The 21142-nt window shown below is 57.1% G+C and overlaps 3 protein-coding genes across 4 annotated transcripts; 2 read left to right on the forward strand and 1 right to left on the reverse strand.

The window, feature by feature from the left end:
- Positions 1-2110: 2110 nt before the first annotated feature.
- On the forward strand, positions 2111-8185 carry LOC140611460 (uncharacterized). Its single transcript, XM_072788210.1, has 4 exons — positions 2111-2152; positions 5294-5734; positions 5853-6231; positions 7688-8185. The coding sequence occupies exons 1-4, from the start codon at positions 2111-2113 to the stop codon at positions 8056-8058; spliced, it is 1233 nt and encodes a 410-aa protein (XP_072644311.1). The 3' UTR covers positions 8059-8185.
- A 3769-nt stretch (positions 8186-11954) lies between these two features.
- Positions 11955-14773, reverse strand: IER2 (immediate early response 2). The gene has a single exon (XM_072787080.1). The coding sequence runs from the start codon at positions 13610-13612 to the stop codon at positions 12944-12946; it is 669 nt and encodes a 222-aa protein (XP_072643181.1). The 5' UTR covers positions 13613-14773; the 3' UTR covers positions 11955-12943.
- A 1254-nt stretch (positions 14774-16027) lies between these two features.
- Positions 16028-19403, forward strand: STX10 (syntaxin 10). 2 transcript variants are annotated; one of them, XM_072787079.1, is made up of 8 exons: positions 16028-16637; positions 16891-17060; positions 17203-17297; positions 17374-17436; positions 18415-18522; positions 18623-18725; positions 18824-18918; positions 19014-19403. In XM_072787079.1, the coding sequence occupies exons 1-7, from the start codon at positions 16603-16605 to the stop codon at positions 18910-18912; spliced, it is 663 nt and encodes a 220-aa protein (XP_072643180.1). In that variant the 5' UTR covers positions 16028-16602; the 3' UTR covers positions 18913-18918; positions 19014-19403. The 2 variants fall into 2 exon arrangements, with proteins under 2 accessions (XP_072643180.1, XP_072643179.1); XM_072787078.1 differs by having other exon boundaries at positions 16035-16637; positions 18623-18729.
- Positions 19404-21142: the final 1739 nt, after the last annotated feature.

Here is a 21142-nt window from a genome sequence, read left to right on the forward strand (position 1 = left end):
TGTTTAATACTGTAAAAACCATTCTGAAGCTGAGGGTCATGCAGAGGATAAGGGACTATGGCCGGCAGGCTGTGGCTGGGAGATCCTGGTCCAGTGTGCTTGCTCTCCTACACGTCGTACCTCTGGACAGGCTAGGCCACGGGCAGAGCTGCTCCACGGATACCCGGATGCAGGCATCCAAATGGCAACAGCATGCCAGTCTTGGCAGCCAGCTGGCCAGCAGGCAGACCCTGGTACCTTTACTTCTTTCCTGAGCAACCTCAGGAAAGTCAATTAACCTCTCTGAGCCTCAAGGATTTTCAGCTGTAAATGATCTTGTCTGGCACTGTGCAGGGCAAGCCTGCTCTTCTAGAGCCTCCTCTGGTTCCTCCCACTCTTTCTCTTTTCTCCCCCTGGGAAACTGGGAAGCTCTGTCTTTAAGAAAGAGAAGAGGGCAGGGAACACCTGGGTGGCTCAGCAGTTGAGTATCTGCCTTTGGCTCAGGGTGTGTTTCTGGAGACCCAGGATGGAGTCCCACATCGGGCTCCCTGCAGGGAGCCTGCTTCTCCCTCTGCCTAGGACTCTGCCTTTGTCTCTCATGAATAAATAAAATCTAAAAAAAGAGAAGGAAGGAAGGAAGGAAGGAAGGAAGGAAGGAAGGAAGGAAGGAAGGAAGGAAGGAAAGAAAGAAAGAAAAGAAAGAGGAGAGAAAGAGAAAGAAAGAAAGAAAGAAAGAAAGAAAGAAAGAAAGAAAGAAAGAAAGAAGAAAAAGAAAGAAAGAAAAGAAAAGAAAAGAAAAGAAAGAAAAGAAAAGAAAAGAAAAGAAAGAAAAGAAAAGAAAAAAAAGAAAGAAAAGAAAAGAAAAGAAAAGAAAAGAAAAGAAAAGAAAAGAAAAGAAAAGAAAAGAAAAGAAAAGAAAGAGAAAGAAAGAGAAGAGGGCAGCCCGGGTGGCTCAGCAGTTTAGCGTCTCTGTCTTCATCCCAGGGCCTGACCCTGGAGACCCGGGCCTGATCCTGGCGACCCAGGATCAAGTCCCATGTCGGGCTCCCTGCATGGAACCTACTTCTCCCTCTGCCTGTGTCTCTGCCTGCCTGTGTGTGTGTGTGTGTGTGTGTGTGTGTCATGAATAAATAAAATCTTTAAAAAAGAGAGAGAGAGAGAGAGAGAGAAGATAGAAGCCTCCTGCACTGGCTCAGGGCCGGGGCCTCACTCCTCGGGCGCCCACCCCCAGCCCAGGCCAGGCCAGGCCAACGCTGAGGTCTGCTCTCTACCATGCACACTCTCTCGTCCAGGCCTAAATATATTCCAACCTCAGAGATATTTCCACGCCCCACGGCCCCACGTTCATTTCTGCCTTTCTGCCCTAGCATGATGTGGAGAACAAAACTCCAGCTGGGAGGTTGAGGGGCACACAGGGAGAGGAAGAGGAGGGGGGAGAGAGCCAGTGTGACTAGTCTGAGATGTGGCCTCAAGGGTCCTGGTCGTGATGGGGATGCTGGGAAAGCGGAGAAGGAGGGGGATCCCCCCACCCTGCAAGGCGCTTCTCCCAGCAGTTCTGTGAGTCACCATGCCGGCATTCCTGGCATGCAGCCAGGGCTGGGTGGGCCATCAGGGTGGCAGGCAGGAGGGCGGGGAGACCTACTTTAGCCTCTGGTTTCTCCTCCGCACCCACAAGGGCCTTGGGTCTCAGAGCACACACCCCGGCACCCACTCAGTAAATCCAGAGGCCAGGTCGGGGCTCCCCACGCCCTCTGAGTCCTGGGCAGCTGCCGCCGCCACCGCCCACCCCTGGGAACCAGGAAGGAAGGGCTGCCTGTCTCCACCCACCTGGGCACTGGTGGATGCTCAAGCCACCACCACTTGGGCAAGTCCAGCCACCAGGGGCTAGGAGCCGGCACCCCTCCCTCCAGGGAGAGGGATGTGGCCTAGAAAGGTGACCCTGCTGACCTGCCCCAACATGCCAGGACCTGCCAATCACCTCCATCTCCAGGACTCAAGCCAAGGCCGCAGTCTATACTCTATACCATACTTGGGAAAAGACACACCACACACACACACTCACACACACACACACACACACACACAGAGTGATGCTTTGCAGAGGGACATGTGTGGAGAGGCAGGGCGGTGGATGGCGGTGGTGAGCCTACTCCTCACCCACTCCACCCCAACGGTCAGCCACACCTATATTTTTTATTGCTACCACTGCTGGTACCTGGCGGGGGGTGGGGGGGTGGGGGGGGAGGCCAATACTGACGCCCAACATCCGCTGATGCACAAGGCAGCCCCACCACAGGGAACCATCCAGCTGTAAAAGTCAAGAAACACTGCCAAATGCCTGGGTTCACATCCAGGCTATGGTACTTTTTAGCTATAAAGACTGTAAATAGTAGGAAAGTTATCTCCCCACATGGAGCCTCAGTTTCCTCAATGTGAAATGAGGAGAAGGCCATAATAACTCACGTGGTGAAGACTCCATGAGTGAAGTACTTGAACTAATAAGCACTGGTTTCTATGATCACTGTCATTCTTTTTTTTTTTTTTTTAAGTAATCTCTATGTCCAACGTGGCATTCAAACTCATGACCCTGAGCTTAAGAGTTGTGTGCCCTACAGACAGAGCCAGCCAGGCACCCCTGTTGTCATTCTTAAGACCTTAGGCTCCAGGTCCCATAAACTAGAATTCAAATCGGACACTTGTCATGGGGCCCCTGGCATTGTGAGTTCAAGCCCTATGCTGTGTAGAGCTTACTTTATTTTTTTTATGATTTTATTTATTTATTTAACAGAAAGAGAGAGAGAACACAAGCAGGGGGCACAGCAGAGGGAGAGGAAGAAGCAGGCTCCCCGCTGAGCAGGGAGCCCAATGCTGGGGCTCGATCCCAGGACCTCAGGATCAAGACCTGAGCTGAAGGCAGACGCTTAACAGACTGAGCCATCCAGGTGCCCTGAGTGTGAAGCTTACTTTAAAAACAAAACCAGAAAACAAAAACCTGACACTATGAGCTGAATTTGGACAAGTGCTGTTGTTGCCTGACTCAGGAGTCACCAGGGGAAAAGATGAGCCACCGGGCACAGAGCCTCGACGCATGCTGAGGACAGAGGGGTGCTGAGGAAACTTGCTGAGCTCAAAGTGCCTGAGCCCGGAAGGGGCATTAGGGGACACAAGACCATCTGGCTTCTGGGTTCCGTGGATGCCATGGCAACGGAACAGGATGGGCTCAGGTGCAAGAGAGCTGAGGAGAAGGTTTCAGGGAGGATTCACGCTGGCCACAAGCACCAAGCGGGAAGCATATGGCTCTGTGCGTGCGTGAGGCCTGGCCAACCCTGGAGTGTGGCTGGCAGGAGCATTCTGAGGAACTTCCCCGCCCCCTCCCAGCTTTCTAGAATGTAAAGACCAGCTGCAAGGAGAGGGGGAAGTCACTGACAGGAGGGAACAGGCACACAAGGCCAATCCAGGACAATCAGGGGCAGAGAATGCTCAGGAGCCGTGTGTGTGTGTGTGTGTGTGTGTGTGTGTGTGTGTGTGTGTGTACAGGGGTGTGTGTCTGTGTGTGAGCGTGTCTGTGTATATGGAAGCCACAGAGCCTAGACTGAGTTCCTGGTTTGAGGAGACTGAGCCCACTCTCCCCCTCTGACCAGAAACCCAGGTCCAAGCTTGAGACAGGGCCCTGGGGATGGATCCTGGCTCCGGCCTTCCCAGCCTGACAGTGGAACTGCTGGGAGCGTGGACCGCCTGAGAGCCCGGAGAAAGCGGGACAAGCCCGAGGAGAAAGGAAGGAGGCACAGGCAAATAGGATGAGGCCCAGGCTGCACTGGAAGACACAGAAGAGGCCGCTGATGCACACGGCGTCCCTCAGGGCCCTCCCTTGCCAAGGGCAGCCTCGTCTCACAGCAGCCACAGAAGCAAAGCAAAGCAAAGCAGTGAGAGGAGAAGCCCCCGGGCTGAAAGGAGAGCTCTGCTGGTCCCTGCGAAGGCCCCTTCTCGCAGCCCGTTTCTCAGCTGGCCTCAGAACCGGCTTCACACCCACCCCACTCAGAAAAGAAGGCCTTGTCCAAAGGACAGGAGACCACTGCGAAAATTCCAGGATCTGCTGCTAAGGCAGTGTCCGTGGGGAGTTCGAGGGTGGCTGGAGGCTACATGGAACTCAGTGCTGCAGACTCCAGCCGCCACCCCCATGTGGAGCCTGAGAGGGAAAGGGTCTCGAGGCACCACCCACCCTCACCCCAGGAGCCCAGAGCTGCAGCCTGCAGGGACCCAGCAGTGAGTAATTGCAGGCTTGCTTTGCCTTCCTGGTGGCCAGCAGCCAGGACAAGGTTCATTCCGGAAGGGCGGGCCACAGATGGGAGAGAAGGAGGGGGGGTAAGGGGGCCTCAGGTGGAGGCTGGTTGGCGGTAGGCTGGCCTGGGGCCCAAACCCCAGAGCAGCCCCAACCCCAGCTGCTGGGCCTCCAGCAGGCCCTCCCCCGCCTGCCCTCCGGTCTGAAAGGCAAAAGCAGTGAGCCACTTCCTGTTCCAGACACCAGCAAGGGGGCCTTTCCAGTCTAGAAGTTTGGTTTTGCTCAGTAAATATTGATTATCAAAAACAACAGGAAAAAAAACCTAAAAAACAAAATACGCCCCCCCCCCCCAAAAAAAAACCCAAAACCTACTTTGTCCTCCTCAAGTCCTCGGGTTGAGCGTGTACATATTTGCCCTTGGAAGGTTCTCGCTGTCCAAAGGGGGAGAAAAGGTGGTACAAAGTCACCTAGCAAGTGGCCCTTAAAAACTAAAGAGGGCATTTGGTGGGCAAACCTGGTGGGCCCTCTGCTGAGGATGGAAGGAGAGAGAAAAAGGCTGCCCGGGGTGGCAGTGAGATGTGGGGTACGTGACTCTCACACCCCTGGGTTCTCTTTCCTTATCGGTGAACGGAAGATAAGCTGCTGGATATACACAAGCAACAGTCCAGTGGTGTGGACAAGCTACCTAACCCCTGCCCACCCCCACCTCAATCCAGGAGAGAAAGAAAAACAATGGACTTTGTTTTACTAGACACACATTTGCTCCGTGCCTCAATTCTCTTATCTGTAAAATGGAACCAGGGAAAGTGTCTAATTCTGACCTAGGCTTGTAGCGAGGAGTAAGTGAATATGGGAGAGGAGCCAAGCACAGTACCTGGCTGGTGGGAGGCATCTATGTATGTAGTCTCTTCTTAAAACAGGGCATGTTATCTGGTCTGTAACTACCCAAAAGCCTCCAGGGCCGGATGCTGAGTCTCGAGGGGCCCTCAGAGGCTCATGGAGGTTCACAGAATCCCTTGAGGGGGAGCTTCTCAGGCTAGCTCTGTAAACAGTAGGGACTTTGCACGAATCCTCCAATTAACAGAGCAGCTAATTCCCCAGCGTGGCTTCCTAGGGCTCCAAGGGACAGCAAAAGGTTTCCAAGACCCCCAGCTCAGGTCGTTCTGGGCGGTGCTCCTCTCAGGCTCATGGGAGAACTTGCCAAACAGGGAAACTGAGGCCCAGACCACCCAAGGACTCGCTCAGGGGGTGTGGCCTCCAGCTAATCTGGCAGGAAACATAACTAATCCAGCAAACATAGCTGGATCTTGGATTCACCTGGGTCCCTCAGGCCAGCCAAGCCCACCCCCAGAGATCCTGGGAGGCCTCACTGCTGAGCGTGGATTCTCCCAAAGGAGGCCTCTCCCTGTCCCCAGGCTGTACAGCCCCTCAGCTCAGCAGAAAGCAAAGAACCAGACTGCGAGTCCATCGAGGAAGGTAAGGTCTGCATTCAGCTCACGGTTTCTGATCACTTTTGAAAACAAAACCCGCCACAGGAGAAAAAGAGTTGCACGTCTGCTTACTTTGCCAATCCCCTCTCTGTCCCCCTGCACAGTCCAGGCCTCTGAGATGCTCCCCGAAGCTGCAACCCTGCAACCCGAGGGAAGGGTTAACAGGAAGCGCCTGGCGTCCTGCGGCTACAGAAGCCCATTGTTCTCAGCCAGTCCCCTCCCCCTCATCCAGGAAGACCCTCTGGGGAGCCCCTTCAAAAGGGCCTGACCGGTGTCTCCAGGCTGCTGGCCAGCCTGTCGGGGAGAGTGAGCACAGGAAAAGGAAGCCCGCCGGGCGCGGGCTGGGGCACAGCTGTCACCACCGCCTCGTCTCAGGGGGTTTCCGAGGAAGGGGGGTGCTCAGCCTTGCCCGCCCCTGGGTGGGGGCAGCCCTCCTTGCAGTCCCCATCTGGAAGCCAGAAAACTTTGATCTCGAGCCTTTAGGTACAACTTAAGCTCTTGCCTTCCCCCCTCCCTCCACGCCACCACCCCACCCCCGTCTCTGGTTCAGAAAGTTTCACACCCCACCCCTCCTCCTTCTGATTTCAGATCGTCTCTTCTCCAGGTCCTAACTGTCAGCTTTTTCCGATTAGCAGACTCTGGTGGGGGAGGGGGGGAGAGTGTGCTTTGGTGGGGCGTCAGGGCTTGAGGGGCGCAGGGAGGAGGGGAGCTGTTAGCAATTCCCCGGGAGACCCTGGGGCGGGCAGGGCGAGGGCGAGCAGCTGGCCACCAGATGTGGGTGGACCGGCTGAGGAGGAAATTAATTGGTGCCAGTCGGTGGCAGGGGGGGAAGGCAGGTCCCCAGGGGGCCAGGGGAGCCGCCTAGGTGCAGGAAGGAGCTGAGGGGTTACGGGGGTGGGGGGAGGGGGAGCAGGGGAGGCAGTGAATGTTGGGATCATTTTCTTAACCCAGAAACATTCTTAACAGAATGTTAAGAAACATTTTCTTAACCCAGAGTCAACAATGTGCTGCGGCCCCGCACGTTGGAAGGCTGGAGAAATAAAAAGGGGGCGGAGTGGGGGCTGCCCAGGGATATTTCTGCTGAAAAGGGCTGCGTTAAAAAGGGTCAGGCAGGGGGACGCCTGGGTGGCTCAGTGGTTGAGCGTCTGCCTTTGACTCAGGTCGTGATCCCGGGGTCTTGGGATCGGGGCCTGCATTGGGCTCCCCGCAGGGAGCCTGCTTCTCTGTCTGCAGATGTCTCTGCCTCTCTGTCTCTCACGAATAAACAAAATCTTTAAAAAAAAAAAAAAGGTCAGACAGGGAGGTGGGCGTGGGCGTGGGCATGGGCGTGGGCGTGGGCAGGTCTCAAGCCCGGACAAGTAGGTGGAGGGCCTCAGGCCTTGGGCTCGGCTCACCTGGACACAAACGTGGGGAGACCCAAACTCCCCTTAACACAGCAGTGGGCGGAACTTAGCCCTAGGCTGAGCCTCAGGAAACACAGAGGAACCCTAGTGAGAGCAACTCTGGGCGCAGGTGGGGAAGGTGTGGATCTGAGCTCCTCCGGGCACACGGGGGTTCCAGCAGCCCCCACGACCACGGTGAACGGCGTGGGCCCCAAACTCTGGCAATCCCCATTTCCCCTTCGACTTTTTCCGCGATTTACCTGATTGCGAGCGGGCCCGCGGCCTCCGCCTTCCGGCGCGGGCCCCCCAAGTCCCTCCCCCGCACCCCCGGGGAGAGCTCGGGGGTGGGGGGCCACGTGCGCAGGGCCGGGGCGGGATCCAGAAGGGACCAGTTTGGGGGCGAGGGGCGTGGCCCGGGCTGCACGCGACCCTGGGAGTTCTTGGAAGTCACTCGGTGCCGCGCGCAGGGGTGGGGCGCGGAGGAGAGCGCGAGGCTCGTGGGTCCCGCCCCCGCCCGCGATTGACACCCAGAAGGCTCCGCCCCGCGCGGCGGCTAGTTACAGACCCCGAGCGCCTGGCCCCGGACTCAAATTTCCTCGCGAAGATCAAGTCCCGTCCTCGCCCCGCCTGGCCAAGAGCTGCGTCTCCACCGTCTCGGACGCGCGGACCTCGCCCAGGTTCCCGGAACCCGGCAAACCGGTCTGGGTGCTGCTTCTGGGGCCCTGCCCTTTCCCAGCGGGTCGCCGGTCCGGCACAGCGGAGAGGGGAAGGGATCTCCGGACGGCGGGCACGGCGAGAGCTGGCTCTGCTTGCTCTCCGGCAGGGCGATCCTCTCTGGCCTCAGTTTCCCGATCCGTCAAAAGTGGATCAAAGAAGCGATCTCAAAGGAGAGTTGCAAATGCATCATCCATTCACAAAAACCACTTAGCAGAGCACCTGCTGGACTCGTTTCTGCCCTCGCATGGAGGCCATAGGCTAGAAGAGACAACCCCAGAAACAAATGTAAAACTGCAACTGTGCTACTATTAAAAGAAAAATAAAATTTTTTTTAAGTACGTCTTGATCGGAGTGTCAGTAAACAGAGGCCCAAAATGGGGAACATTTGTAGCTTTGTCTCTCTTCTAGAAGCAGAATTTTCCTAACTCCGAAACAGTGAGCAAAGTGACTTAGCGCTGATATTTAAATATGACAATGAATCTCTCCATTTCTCTTTTTAGATTTCAGTCTTCACCTAGTCATAGGCCTCTTGCTATGGTAATAATGTGTCTCTAACTCTTGATAATCTCCCTTCCTAATTAATAAAGCTGTGAGGACCCTCATACTGGCTACTGTTTCAGCAGGATCTTATGACATTGTTTTGTTTTCACTGTAACTTTTATTAACTGTTACCTTCTAAGTATGGTTAGTGATTAACAAGTGAGTTACCTTAAGAAAAGTTTTTAGATAAATAATAGTACAGTCCTTACGCAGATATGACAGAAATCCTGTCAACTGTTGGAAATTCTAAGAGTCACAAGAAGCCACTGAGTAAATGAGACAATAAATATTAAGCTCTTAGCACTTGCCTACCCCAGACAGCCTCATTCCCTCTTTCAGGCCTGTGTTGGACATTCGTGCAAGTGACATTCGCATGAGGGCACAGATGCTAACTAGAACATAAATTTACCCTTTGAGATAATGAGGAGTGTTCTAAGGAAGGCCAAAAAGAGGGCCAAAGGAGCTGAGTGGCAGAAAAGGGAGCCATTTTAGATCAGGTGGCCAAAGAAGACCACTCCGAGGAGGTGACATTTCAACCGAAATCCAAAGAAAGTGAGGATGGGTGTCTGGGAGAAGAGCATTGCTGGCAGAAGGAGCAGCAAGTGCAAAGGCCGTGGGCTGGAACATGCTTGGCCTGTTCTCCAAGTGGGAAGGAGGCCACTGTGGATGAAGCAGAGGGGGGGCTGGAGACTGAAATTATCCAATCTGCATTTTATAAAATCTGTGGAGCTGCCGTGTAGATTAGATTGTGGCAGGAGCAAGGGCTGGGAGGAAGCCTCGGCCTTGATCCGGGTGAGAAGTGATGGCAGCTCACACTAAAGACGGGAGTCTTGATGGTGGGGAGAGTGGAGTGGAATGAGAGGTCAAGTTGACGGCACCCGTGACTGCATGCTGTGGTCGCGAGGGAAGGAGAAAAAAAGGATTCAAGGAGGATTCCTCAGTTGAGAAGCTGACAGAGAACAGCAAGAACTCTCTGCGGGTCCTGTTCTGTTTGGAATATCTTAGTGCCCCACAAGTTGACATAGGGAGGGGGCTCGGACAGTCTGGGGGCCCAGGGAGGGGGTCAGGATGGAGAACAAAATATGGGAGTCAGTATAGACTGACATTTAGAGCCCTAAGACGGAATGAGACTACCTACAAAGGGGTGAGTGTAGACAGAGGCTGGGAGGAAACCGGAAATGTGGGGGCCTAGAGGAGGGAAGAGTCAACCCTGTCAAATCACTAGGATGAGGCCAAACTTGACCTGAGAGGGGAGCTGGTCCCCCTTCACACCCAGCTACTGGAGGAACTGTTTTTCCCAGCTCTCTGGGATAAGCACAGCATCTGTATACGTGTTACATACATGCTTGTCTCGCTGTATGCGCTTTTTTTTTTTTTTTTTTTTAGATTTTATTTTTTCACGAGAGACACAGAGACATAGGCAGAGGGAGAAGCAGGCTCCCTGTGGGGAGCCTGATGCAGGGATTCGATCCCAGGACCCTGGAATCAGGCCCTGAGCCGAAGGCAGATGCTCAACCGCTGAGCCACCCAGGTGTCCTGCTCTATGTGCTTCTAAATGGCCGGTGCTGTTATCATCAAGGGTTCTAACAATAAGAAAATAACACTTCCGGTGTGCCCAGGCGTTCCACTAAGCACTTTATACCTATGGTCTCACTTCCTCTTCACAATGAACCTGAGAGGTAGGGACTGTTACTGTCCACAATTTACAGCCAGGGAAACAGGCCCAGAGAGGTGAAGTAACTTGCTCAAAGCTGCACAGCTGGCAAGTAGAGCTGGTAATCTGGCTCCGGAATCTGTTCTGACCCAACTTCCGCATCTGGCCTTTGTCACTGGGCATCATGGTTCTGAGGTTGCCAGGGTATGTAGACCTGTCCCACTCGGGCCATTTATTCTCTGGGGAGGCATGGGTAGTCCACATTCCACCAGACCAGTCAGGTTGGATGGGCATGTAGGTCATTTCCAAATTGTGCCAGTTTGTGCAGCGCTGTAGCAAACATCCTGGTACAGGCCTGAGACTCCCGGGAGAATCCACTGGTCAAGGGACATGTGACATTTTTAGTTTTCACAGCTCCTGGCCCACCCATCACTCCCCAGAGGGCCTGTCCCAATAATCCAATGCCATGTAAAGGTGTGAAAACTCCAAACCTCATCAGAGTTTGGTTATTGTGACAAATTTTCAATGTTGCCTACTCTGAAGGGTGAAATGGGGGGAAGGGAAGGGGTGTATCTTAAAGGGGTGCGTGTGTGTGGGGGTGCTTCTCCGGTCTCCCACCACATCACCTCCAGCCCCCAGCCCGGAAACCCCCGGGGAGGCAGGGGCGGGGATGGCCAGGCCTTTTCCCCGGAGGAAGGAAGGGCCAGGAGGTTCCTGCGACAGGATGCGCAGTGAGGCCCCCTCCCCAGCCGCCAGGGACTTCCCGGGGCGGGCTCTGTTCTCGGGGGAGTAGCTCCCACGCGAACGCACTGAACTGCTGCTGGGGTGTGGGGCTCTCCCCCGCCCACGTCCCACTGGGGAGTTATGGGTCAGGACCCCGGGTGGGTGGCGCTAAAGTCTCCCGTTTCCCAGGAAAGAATCAGGTGGCCGAGGAGGCGCGCGAGGCTAGATTTCCCCGGGGGAACCCTGAGGGAGGCGGGGAGGCGGGGGTGGGGGTGTGTGGATGCAGCCGGAGGAGAGCCGGAGGCGGGCGTTCTGGGCGGGTCCGGCCGCCACCGCACCCTCCTCCTCCTTCCACCCCGGGGCCTCGGGGTCAGGTCCCCCCGGGTCGCGGGAGGCCCGAGCGCCGGAGCCAGCCGTCTGGAGGCGGGGCGGCGGCTTTCCCGGGGCCTCCCGCCGCCCTGGCGGCCCGCACCTGCGGCTCCTTTGTCCTTCCCACGGCCACCCCGCCACCCGCCCCGGGGCAACGCCTTGCGGCCCCTCTCCTACATCAGCGGTGGGTAAATGATGAGCGTTTCTCCTCTGGGGTGACTAACATGGAGCTGGAATGGAGCCAAATCCAGTAACGAGGGCTCTCACGGGCATTTCCAAATCTCCAGTCGCCCCGCGGGAAAGCTGTTTAGAGGCCTACTTCACAGATGAGGAAACTGAGGCTGGGAACTCACTTCCTGGCCTGAGTCACACAACTATACCGCTAGAGATGAGAGCAGGGGTGTAAAGGGCCCTCCAAAGCTCACCTCAGTTCCCCCCCAAGCCGTGGGGCCCCAGCCAAAGCGGATGCAGTTGGTCAAGTGGGGTGGGGTGGGGGGAGATCTGCTATCTTTCCCAAGTCCCCACCCAATTTCCCCCAGACATCTCAACCCACCTGAAGCCCACCTCTCCCCACCCCCGGAGTTTTCGAATTTCTAAGAAACTCCCAAATATGGGGGAGCTTAAGGAGTCGGAACCTCAGGGCACCCAGTACGGAAATGCTCTGGCAAAGAAAAGGGGGCCCAGCCCCATCCCGCCCACTCTGCCCACGTGATAGCCGGTCAGACCGGTTTCTGGGGCCCCAGCAAGCCGCCGCCCGCTCCTGACCCCTTAACCCTGCCCATCCCCCCATCAGGGAAGAAAACCAGACGGGCCGCAAAGACTTTATTCAAATGCTCTTTATTTTCCTATCTGGCGTTTCCAGCAAAAGGCCAGATAGATGAAATTAAACAGAATCCACCACAGTAAAGGTAAACAGACCTCAGAACGCCCTGGCAAGAATCTTCCCCTCCCCGGGCTGGCCCAGTCTCACCAGCAACTGGTCCCAGCTCAGCCTTACAGAGCTCCAAACACCCCCACCCAATTTTTGTGATTCAGACCAGGATCGTCTGGGTTGTGTCTGTGTCTGAGGGATGGTCACGCTTGAGACCGTGAACATATTCCCACCTCTAACGCACCAGATGAGAAAAATTTTAACCTGAAATTAGATCAGCCCCCCCCGCTATGCACCCGAAGGCGCAGGGGCGTGGGGCACAAACCCGCAGCAAGCGGTGCGAGGTGACTCAGGACGCCCTCCTCCCATTCCCCAGGGCGGTCCACACCCCAGACCCTCCTCCCAGGCCCCACACCCACGCAAGGCAACAGGAAGCTCCCACGTCTGCCCCATGACGCAACGATGACCGCTTGCACAAGTATGTCACTGGTGGGGGAAGGGGAGCGCCTGCCTGGAATTCTCTGAGGTTGGAAATGCAAACACCAACTATTGAAAAACCTTGAAAGGGCAGCACAGCTCCCAGTAAAAACTAAAGTCCGACCCTGAGGAGTTGAAAGAACCAAGCCTCCCTGCTCCCAGTCCCAGAAGGAGAGGGAAAGGTCCACGTCCCAGTCCGTTAAGACAGCACCTGTGGGCGCAGCAGGTCTCGGCGGAAGGCGCTCGCGCTCCCGGCTCAGGCTCCTCGGCGCCGCCGCTGCGCACAGACGGCGACGGCTCCCCGGGGGCAGAGTCCCTCTTTAGGCCTCAGCAGCCCGGGCGGCAGCTCCTCTCCACGGTTTCGGCGGGCGCTCCCCCGGGGGCGGGCCTCGCCTCGGGTCTGCGCACTCCGGCCGACGCTTCGGCCCGCGCTTGGGCTCCGGTGGCGCCGCTCGGGGACCCTCAGAAAGCCACCACGGCCCGCACGAGCACGTTCAGCATGCTGTCCGCGGGGCGGCAGGCCGGCTTCGCCTCGCACGCCGGCGGCGCCGTCGGGGGGGCGGCGGGGCTGCAGTTCAGGAGGCCAGAGAAGCGCCTCTGTAGGACGCGCGCCAGGTTGGGGAAGGCGCCCTCCGCTTGCGCGGGAGGTGGCTGCAGGCGATCAGGGACCTCCGAGGAGGCTCCTTCCTCCTCCTCCTCCTCCAGACGGGCTTTCTTGCTTGGGACCAGTCCGACGTCCCCGCCGTCACTCAGGCTGCTGTTGCGCCGCTTTCGGCTGACTTTTGTGGGGCGCGGGGCACAGCGGGCTGGGGTCTCCTCCGCTCGCGGCGCCTCCCGCGTGTCCATGGGCTCCGGGGAGGTCGGCTCACCGTCGGGGGGCGCTGCCTCGGCTCCAGCTTCCGCTTCCCGCGACTGGTGCAGGCGAGGATCGGGGGAGCGGACGGGCGGCAAGGGCACCTCGGGCTCGTGGGCTTCCACCTTGGCCGAGAGGTAGAGCTCCCGGGCGCTGCGCATGACCAGCGACAACTGCAGACTCCGGTGCAGCCGCAGGCCACCGCGCTGCATGCGCGAATGGTACATCTTCCACACCGACAGAGTCATGATGCGTTGTGCCTCCTTCTGCACTTCCATGGCGGCTCGACGGCAGGGGCGAGGGCGGCGGGGACTCCCTGGCTGGGCAGGACAGGTAGCAGGTGCACTCCGGGCAAAGCGCTCGCTCACGCTTCTCCACTCACGCCAGCCCACGCCGTGACACTGCTGGGACGCTCTGCCCCGGCGCCCGCCACCCGGGCCCTTTTGTACCGAGAGTGAAGTCACCGAGACGCCCCGCCCAATCAGAGAGCCGCATCCGGGCTTCCCAACGCGCGGCGGTGAGATACTCCTTAAAGCGACAGGGTGGAATTTACCGAGTGGGGGAGAAGGGACGGGAGTCGGAGTGAGGGGGAGCGTTCCCGAGTCCACGCGGAGCGCGCGGGGTGGTCTCCTTTCTCGGGGCCCTCCGTGCGCCGGTGCGCAGGCTCAGAAGAGGGGAGCCGCGGGTGCGGGTCCGAATCCACCCACGTGCTTGCGTCTGAAACCCCAGCTGATTGTAGGCGGCAAGTTTCCCTTCGCACGGGGGAAGACCGGGTTCGAACCGGCACATCCTCCGTGGCCACAGTTCCTAGCATCTACCAGGTGTCTAATTAATGGTTTTTGAATCAGAACCTATTAATGTTTTTTGGTTGGGTAACCGTGCTAACGCTTACTAAGCACTACCCGCCGGGCGCTGTTAAGGGCTTTCCTTCACTAAATACCTCATTGATGCCTCATTTCCACTCCGCGGAGGGTACTGTTACACCTGATTTCTGCAGGTGGGGATATCGAGACAGAGTGACACTGTTCAATATTTGCTAAACGAATAAATGGGCCACTGGGGCCTCCAGCTCTTGCGTCTCTAGCGTAAGCCAACCCTCCTCAGCCCCCTTGTCTGAGGCGGTGAGGCGGCGGGCAGCGCGGCTGGCTCCAGGGCCGTAGCTGCCCGTTCCACGGGGAGTGGATGTGTGCAGACACGAGTGCAGCCCGGGCTGCCATTCGTGCGCTCCACACCGAACACCACCTTCACCTCCAGTTTCCCTCTACACGAGCTCCACGAGTGGGCTGGAGACTCGCAGAACAGAGGACCCGGGAACACGACAGTCCCCGTGAACACGTGGCAGCGCCCCCTAAGACTACATGGCCCTGCTCCGCCTCTGCGCCCCGGGCAGCGAGGCTGGGATAAAAGCTGTAAACTGAGCAACGCAGAGATAGAGCAGATAGAAAACGTCGGCCCCACCCTCCGCTACGCCCTATCGCTCCAAGAAAACCTATATCCAGTTCCTCCAAAACAAGATGCAAAATTATTCCTAAGCTCTATTCATTCGTGGCAAGGGCCCTTTAAGGGAAGGCTCCTCTCTCCCCCTCCGTCCCCTCCCCCAGCCGCCGACAGGCGGGCAGAGTCTTCCGGCCACTGGAAGCGCCAGACTTCCACGGCTAAATTTGGGTATGATGACGTAGGGCAGGCGCGCGAGGCGCTTCCGGCTGCCCATATAAGGACAGGGGCCGGAATCTCCGCTCGGAGCCGCGGCAGCCCCCTTCCGGGAGGGCGGGGGCGGCGCCTTGGCCTCGGAACACGCCCCCTCCCTAACCGTGTCGCTCTCCCGGCAGCTCCGACTGGCTGTAGGCCCCGGCTTCCGGACCGGAGTCCAACCCGGCGGGCTCCGGAGGCCAAAAAGGCGTGACGCCTCCGGGAAAACCCCCGCTGGCAAAAAGGGGCGATCTCAGGACTTTCACTGACGCCAACTCCCCGAGACCCTACACAAAGACCTTGCCAACACATGGGGCGGTTCGCTGACGACCCCTTCATCCTTGTTACCCCATAGAGACCCCACAATTGTTTCTCCCTACAAGGTTCTCCCCCAGGTATTCTTGCTTCTCCCCTCCCCGCCAAATCATGCAGCCTTGGAGAATCCTCACGCCCGGTCCTCATTTATGGGAGGGAGGGGAAACTCGACTCAACAATTACTTGCTCTTCTTAAAACTGTCCCTATTCAGCGACCCTACACACGCTCCGGCGACCTGCTGAGGTCCCCATTTCCCCCTGCACCACCGCGGCGAATCCACAATGACGTCCCCAGCCCAGGCGCGCTCTCTCTGAGACTCTACGCAGCGACTCTGAAGCACAGGGGCGCACAGACTCTCCAAGAACTTCAGACTTCCCGCCCCGATCTCTCCTGAAACAAACCAGGACCCCTCTCAGGTGATGGCTCCCCTCCGAAAAAAAAAGTGCATTTCCGGAGACCGCACACACAACATTTCTGTCACACAGGAGTCATCTCTGTGAGCCTCTCTCCAGACCTTCCTGCCACCGCCCCCCCCCAACAGGGGACTACCTTGTATACACCATCCTCAGAGCCACCACCCCACCCCCTCCCGCTACTGCCAGCCTCCACACCCCAGAAGCATCTCTGGGGCCCCCCACCCACAGCCACCTCCTCCGTAGGAAAAAAGAGGAGGGGAGAGGCCAACAGAAGAGCCCAACAAGACTCCGCACCTCACTCCACCCCCGCGGGAGAGTGGGGAGGACCACTCCTTCCCCCACTTCTTCCCAACCCTGGGCTGGGACGATCGCCCATGACAGGATCAAGGTGCAGCCTTAGGAAGTCTTAAGAGGATCTATGAATCGAATGATCCCCTTTCCCAGCCATAATCTCCTCTCATTTGAAGGAGGTTATTATTATTCACATCGCTCCAAAGGAAAACAGGTTGCGCAGCAACCATCCGAGGGGCTGGGTCTCGAACCGAGAGATTAAGAGCTCGACCCGCAACCCAGCCAGACATCACTGCGACGCTGCTGCAGGCGGCGGGCTACGCGGCAGCGAAGCCATCTCTGCCCACAATAAAGATGGCCGTGAGACGGGCGGAAGTTTCTGCGCTTCGGGTCTCCGAGGCCTCTCTTTCTGCCCTGGCGTCCCGGCTCTCGATGGTGGCACGGGTCACGTGACGGGGGCGGGGGTGGCGGCGCGTTCCCCTCTACTGGGAGGAACCCGCTGCCGAAGCCGAGAGGGGAGGGGGCTCGGCCTAGGGCGGGGGGGGGGGCGGGTGACATGTCTCTCGAAGACCCATTTTTTGTTGTCCGAGGGTGAGTGACAGCAATGGGGGAGGGAGGAGGGTACTCGGTTCCCCTGCCAGCTAGTGCCCGCGTGCCCGCCAGAGCGTGCCAGGCGGTCTGGGCACGGCCTCCGGGTGCTCGGGTCAGGGTAGACCCGGGGCCGAATGGGAGGGGTGCGCAGGGGGCACCGGGGTATCCTGAGGCCCCCACTCGTTTGGGGGCGCAGTGGCGGGCGGGAGGAACGCCGGGTCCAGGCGTGACCGCTCTGTGCCCCTGCCCGCAGCGAGGTGCAGAAGGCGGTGAACACGGCCCGCGGGCTGTACCAGCGCTGGTGCGAGCTCCTGCAGGAGGACGCGGCGGTCGGACGCGAAGAGCTGGACTGGACGACCAATGAGCTGCGGAATGGCCTTCGCAGCATCGAGTGGGACCTCGAGGACCTGGAGGAGACCATCGATATCCTGGGGGGTTGCAAGGCGTCCCGGGAGAGCCCACTGCTGTGGCAGGGAGCGGCTGCACACCTAGGGGGAGTTGAGGGCTTGAGGCAGAGGAGGGGGTTGTGTCTGGCTTTGGCCTTGACAGTCGACTCGGGGCTCACGCATAGTGGAAGCCAACCCCGGAAAGTTCAAGCTCCCAGCCGGAGACCTGCAGGAGAGAAAGGTGTTCGTGGAGCGGATGCGGGAGGCAGTCCAGGTGAGGAGAGTTTTCTGGTGGCGTGAGTGTGGGAAGGTTGGGGTGTTTTTTTGTCTCATGGTGTCCTTGCCCCCAGGATATGAAGGACCACATGGTCAGCCCAGCAGCCATAGCCTTCATGGAGAGGAATAATAGAGAGGTAAGGCATCAGGACCCAAAATCCTCACCTGAGCCTCCCAGAGAGACCCTCCCCTTTGAGTTCAGTCCTGACCTGGGTGTGTTCACCTGTCTCCCTTGCACAGATGTCTGTCTGCCCCTTCTGAGTCAGTGTCCATCTTCTCTGTGTGCAGTTGTCCCCTGGCCTGCTCTTTCTGGGTGTGTACACCTGAGCCCTCTCTATGTATAGAGTCCTTTTTTTGCCTCCTGGTGTGGGTCTATATGCTTATTTCCTTTTTTTTTTTTTTCCTGCTTGGTGTGTTACTGTTTCCAGGATGTATGCCTGCTTTATTTCCCGTGTATGTACCTGGGCATCTGAGCGCGTGAACTTGGCCTCTGAGTGGATCCCCATCTGCAGTCGGCTTGCATACCATTTCTCTCCATGGGTGTGCCCACTCGTGGCTTTTGTGTGCATTCTCCCAGCTGCCTTTTGTTGGTACACTTTTCCTTCTGCGTCGTGTATCCATTCTTTGCATGTTGTGAAACCAGCCTGTCTCCATCCCGTCATGGGATCCCCACATGGGACCTAGGGGGTGGGGAGCTGAGGCCTGCACGAGTTTGGAGTCCTGCGTCAATGCCCACAGGCTTCCCAGGTGTGCTGCCTTGAGGATTACAGTCCAAATTCTTTTTTTTTTTTTTTTTTTAATTTATTTATTTATTTTTTTTTTCAAATTCTTAAATACATCTGTTTATATGATGTGTTCTCCATGAATTAATTTGGCAAATCCTCATTCTAGCCCTAGGAATTTCCCCCATTTACAGAGGAAACTGAGGCACAGGGAGGTCAAGTGATAGGGCCTTGGGGTCACCTTGCTAGTTAAGTGGTGGGTCTGGGAAACCCAAGCTATCCCATTCCCAAGACTACTTCCTGACTAATAGCTACCTAGATTTGCCACAAACCTGTGTCTGGCTCTGCTCTGAGTGGCCATCTCTCCCTGAACCTGTGGTCTGTGCCCCATAGATGCTCACAGGCAAGCCAGCTCCCCAGAAGTCATCCAGCGACCTGCTGGATGTCAGCATGGCCTCAGCCACCTCTCGTTACATCGAGGAGCAGCAGGCCACACAGCAGGTTTGTGTGGGTGGTTGGAGATCCTGGACTGGAGGAGCCTGGGGGTGGGGGGGACAGCTCAGGGCCCCTTGCCGACAGCTGTTCCCACTCCACTCTGCAGCTGATCATGGAGCAACAGGATCAACAGCTGGAAATGGTGTCTGGGAGCATCCGGGTTCTGAAACACATGTCCGGCCGTGTTGGGGAGGAGCTGGATGAGCAGGGCATGTGAGGCCAGGATCCTAGGGGTGGGCTGGGAGCCCTTCACTGGCCGTGCTCGGCACACAGCTTTTGGGGACTGACACCATGTTGGTATCGACAGCATGCTGGATGCCTTCGTTCACGAGATGGACCACACCCAGTCCCGGATGGATGGGGTCCTCAGGAAGATGGCCAAAGTATCCCACATGACGAGTGGTAAGTCCTCTTGGGAAGGCAGCTGGGGTGGTTGGGGGAGTGGACGGCAAGGGTGGTGCCCCGTGCCCCTGTAACCTCTGACCTTCTTGCCCCAGACCGCCGACAGTGGTGTGCCATCGTGGTGCTGCTGGGGGTGCTTCTTCTGGTTCTCATCCTGCTCTTCTCTCTCTGACCGTGGGCCCCACCCCCACCCCACCCAACCCAGGATGCTGGTCCCTGTAGCCGGGAGAGCTGACAAGGCCCTGCCCCCTGGTAGGAGTTCCTTCCTGGGGAACTGCCCCAAGGTTCTTAGCCAGAGCCAGTGGGACCCACAGGGCCCTGGGCCAGAGCCCACACCACTGGGCCTGTCTCAAGTGCGCTTAGGAGGTGGTAGAGGTAGGGGAGCCTCACACTCCTCCCTGTTTCTACTCTGGTGCCCCAAAGTCATTTGCTTCTGTGCCTTCTACAAGTGCCAACTTGGAAATAAAATCCCAGTCTTTTTTATATGCATTTGTATCCTACTGTGTTAACTTGTGCCTGCCCCGCTTGCATACACTGGGGCCTAGGTGGGTACATAAGTGTGCACGTGCATGCTTGCACAGGTGCCCACTAGGGATTTCAGTGGTCAGGATTTGGTGTGGGGAAGACTATTCCAGTTTATTTCTGGGTTTCACCACTGATGTTACGATTCCAACCCCGATTAGTCTTCTTTGAGCTTTTGAAGTTTAGCCTCAACATCTGCCGGCTCTGGGCCAACCCTTTAGCCGGGGAGCCGAGTGATCATGTCTGAGGAGCCAGAGTCCTGCGGGGCTCACGGCACCCCTGGTCACTAGGGTTTGTCGATGTCAGGGCTTTGCCAGAGCTTGCCCCAGTACACAAGGATTCCCGCGAGCCAGGAAAGCTTGTGAGGGCCATGAACCTTGGACCACCATCTCCGGTGTTTGCAGGATCTCAGATGTCTGCATCCTGCGCCTTATGCAGCCAGGCATCAGAACCACGCGTCTCACTCAGTTGCCTGTTTATACACATTGCAAAGTGCTACCTGTTACAAGGATGTCCTTACATTAGGCTGATTTGTCAGAACTTAGAAACAACCAGAGATGTAGAGATTTCCTTTTTTATGCAAACTCCCTAATGCTATGGTTTGGGTTCCCCTGATCTTTCTATACTTAGTTCCAAGTCTTCCTGGAGTTAAAAGACCTACTTCTGGAGTCAGGTGGTGTTCGCACCTACCTGGGGTTGCCTCCGTGTGAAGACAGATTTCCTGTTACCTGAGGTGACTGGATCAGCCACCTCTGTTTTTTTTGTTGTTGTTGATGCTGCTGGCTGTCAAAACCCTACTTTTCTGGTAGTGGAGGAGGCTGGGGCTGCTTTTCCTGAAGTATACCCAATCCTCCCTGGGAACTGAAATCCCACGTGATCATATCTTTCCCGGTGCTGTCTGGACACTCCCGCTAATCAGCACAGAGCGGACAGGCTTTGCCTGGGCAGGGGATGAAGCCTCCTTTCCCACCTCAAGGCGAGTATCTTCCGACTTGATAGGGATCCCTAACGTCAATGAATAACCTTCCCACACTGCTAAAAATGTTTCTGAATAAGGACACTGAGGCACATTTCTTTTCCATCTGACTCCAACAAACATTCCGTCCTTCTATCCTGAGGACCTACAGTTCTTCTAGGTACTTTAAAGGACACCCACTGGATTGGACTTGCCATCTCAATTTCTGTGTCCCTCCTCCTGACGCAGGAGTGTGTGGGTGCATGGGCTCAGATGCGGCAAAGGATGTGGGTGTGTTCAGGATGTGTATCTGGGGCTGGGGGTGTTTCAAACAGCCACAGGAGGGGAGTGAGCCAGTGGGTGTCATGCGGCCAATTCAGTGGAGGCCCTTCCCAGACATGATTCTGTGGGACCCTGACGCAGGACCTAGGGCCCATGCTCACACGGAACGGCCCTGGGGCGACATGCCTCTACATACTTGGGTAGCCAGTAGGGTGTTGTGAGTGGAAGCCACTTATTTAAAATAGGCTCCACACTCAACATGCGGTTCAAACTCATGACCCTGAGATGAAGAGTCCTGTGCTCTACCGACTGAGCCGGCAAGGTACCATTCCAAGTGGAAGCTACCCCAGCTAGGATCTGAGCCTCAGTTCCCCCATCTGAAGGGGGCACGCTGCCCCTCCCCCCTCACACCGAGGTTCTGAGATGGGATGTCCAGAACGGCTGTTCCCCAAGCCCACTGAGCCC

This window comes from Canis lupus, chromosome 19 (genome assembly GCF_048164855.1).
Source record: "Canis lupus baileyi chromosome 19, mCanLup2.hap1, whole genome shotgun sequence".
NCBI classification, from domain to species: domain Eukaryota; kingdom Metazoa; phylum Chordata; class Mammalia; order Carnivora; family Canidae; genus Canis; species Canis lupus.

Bases quoted from the DNA above. Each gene is read 5' to 3' on its own strand.
- STX10 (XM_072787078.1), top strand. From the start codon at position 16,603: ATGTCTCTCGAAGACCCATTTTTTGTTGTCCGAGG. The intron at 17,298-17,373 runs GTGAGGAGAGTT...CCTTGCCCCCAG, and splicing joins GGATGCGGGAGGCAGTCCAG to GATATGAAGGACCACATGGT. The intron at 18,523-18,622 runs GTTTGTGTGGGT...TCCACTCTGCAG, and splicing joins AGCAGCAGGCCACACAGCAG to CTGATCATGGAGCAACAGGA.
- LOC140611460 (XM_072788210.1), top strand. From the start codon at position 2,111: ATGGCGGTGGTGAGCCTACTCCTCACCCACTCCACCCCAACG. The intron at 5,735-5,852 runs GTAAGGTCTGCA...CCCCCTGCACAG, and splicing joins CTGCGAGTCCATCGAGGAAG to TCCAGGCCTCTGAGATGCTC. The intron at 6,232-7,687 runs GTACAACTTAAG...CGCGGCGGCTAG, and splicing joins CTTTGATCTCGAGCCTTTAG to TTACAGACCCCGAGCGCCTG.
- IER2 (XM_072787080.1), bottom strand. From the start codon at position 13,612: ATGGAAGTGCAGAAGGAGGCACAACGCATCATGACTCTGTCGGTGTGG.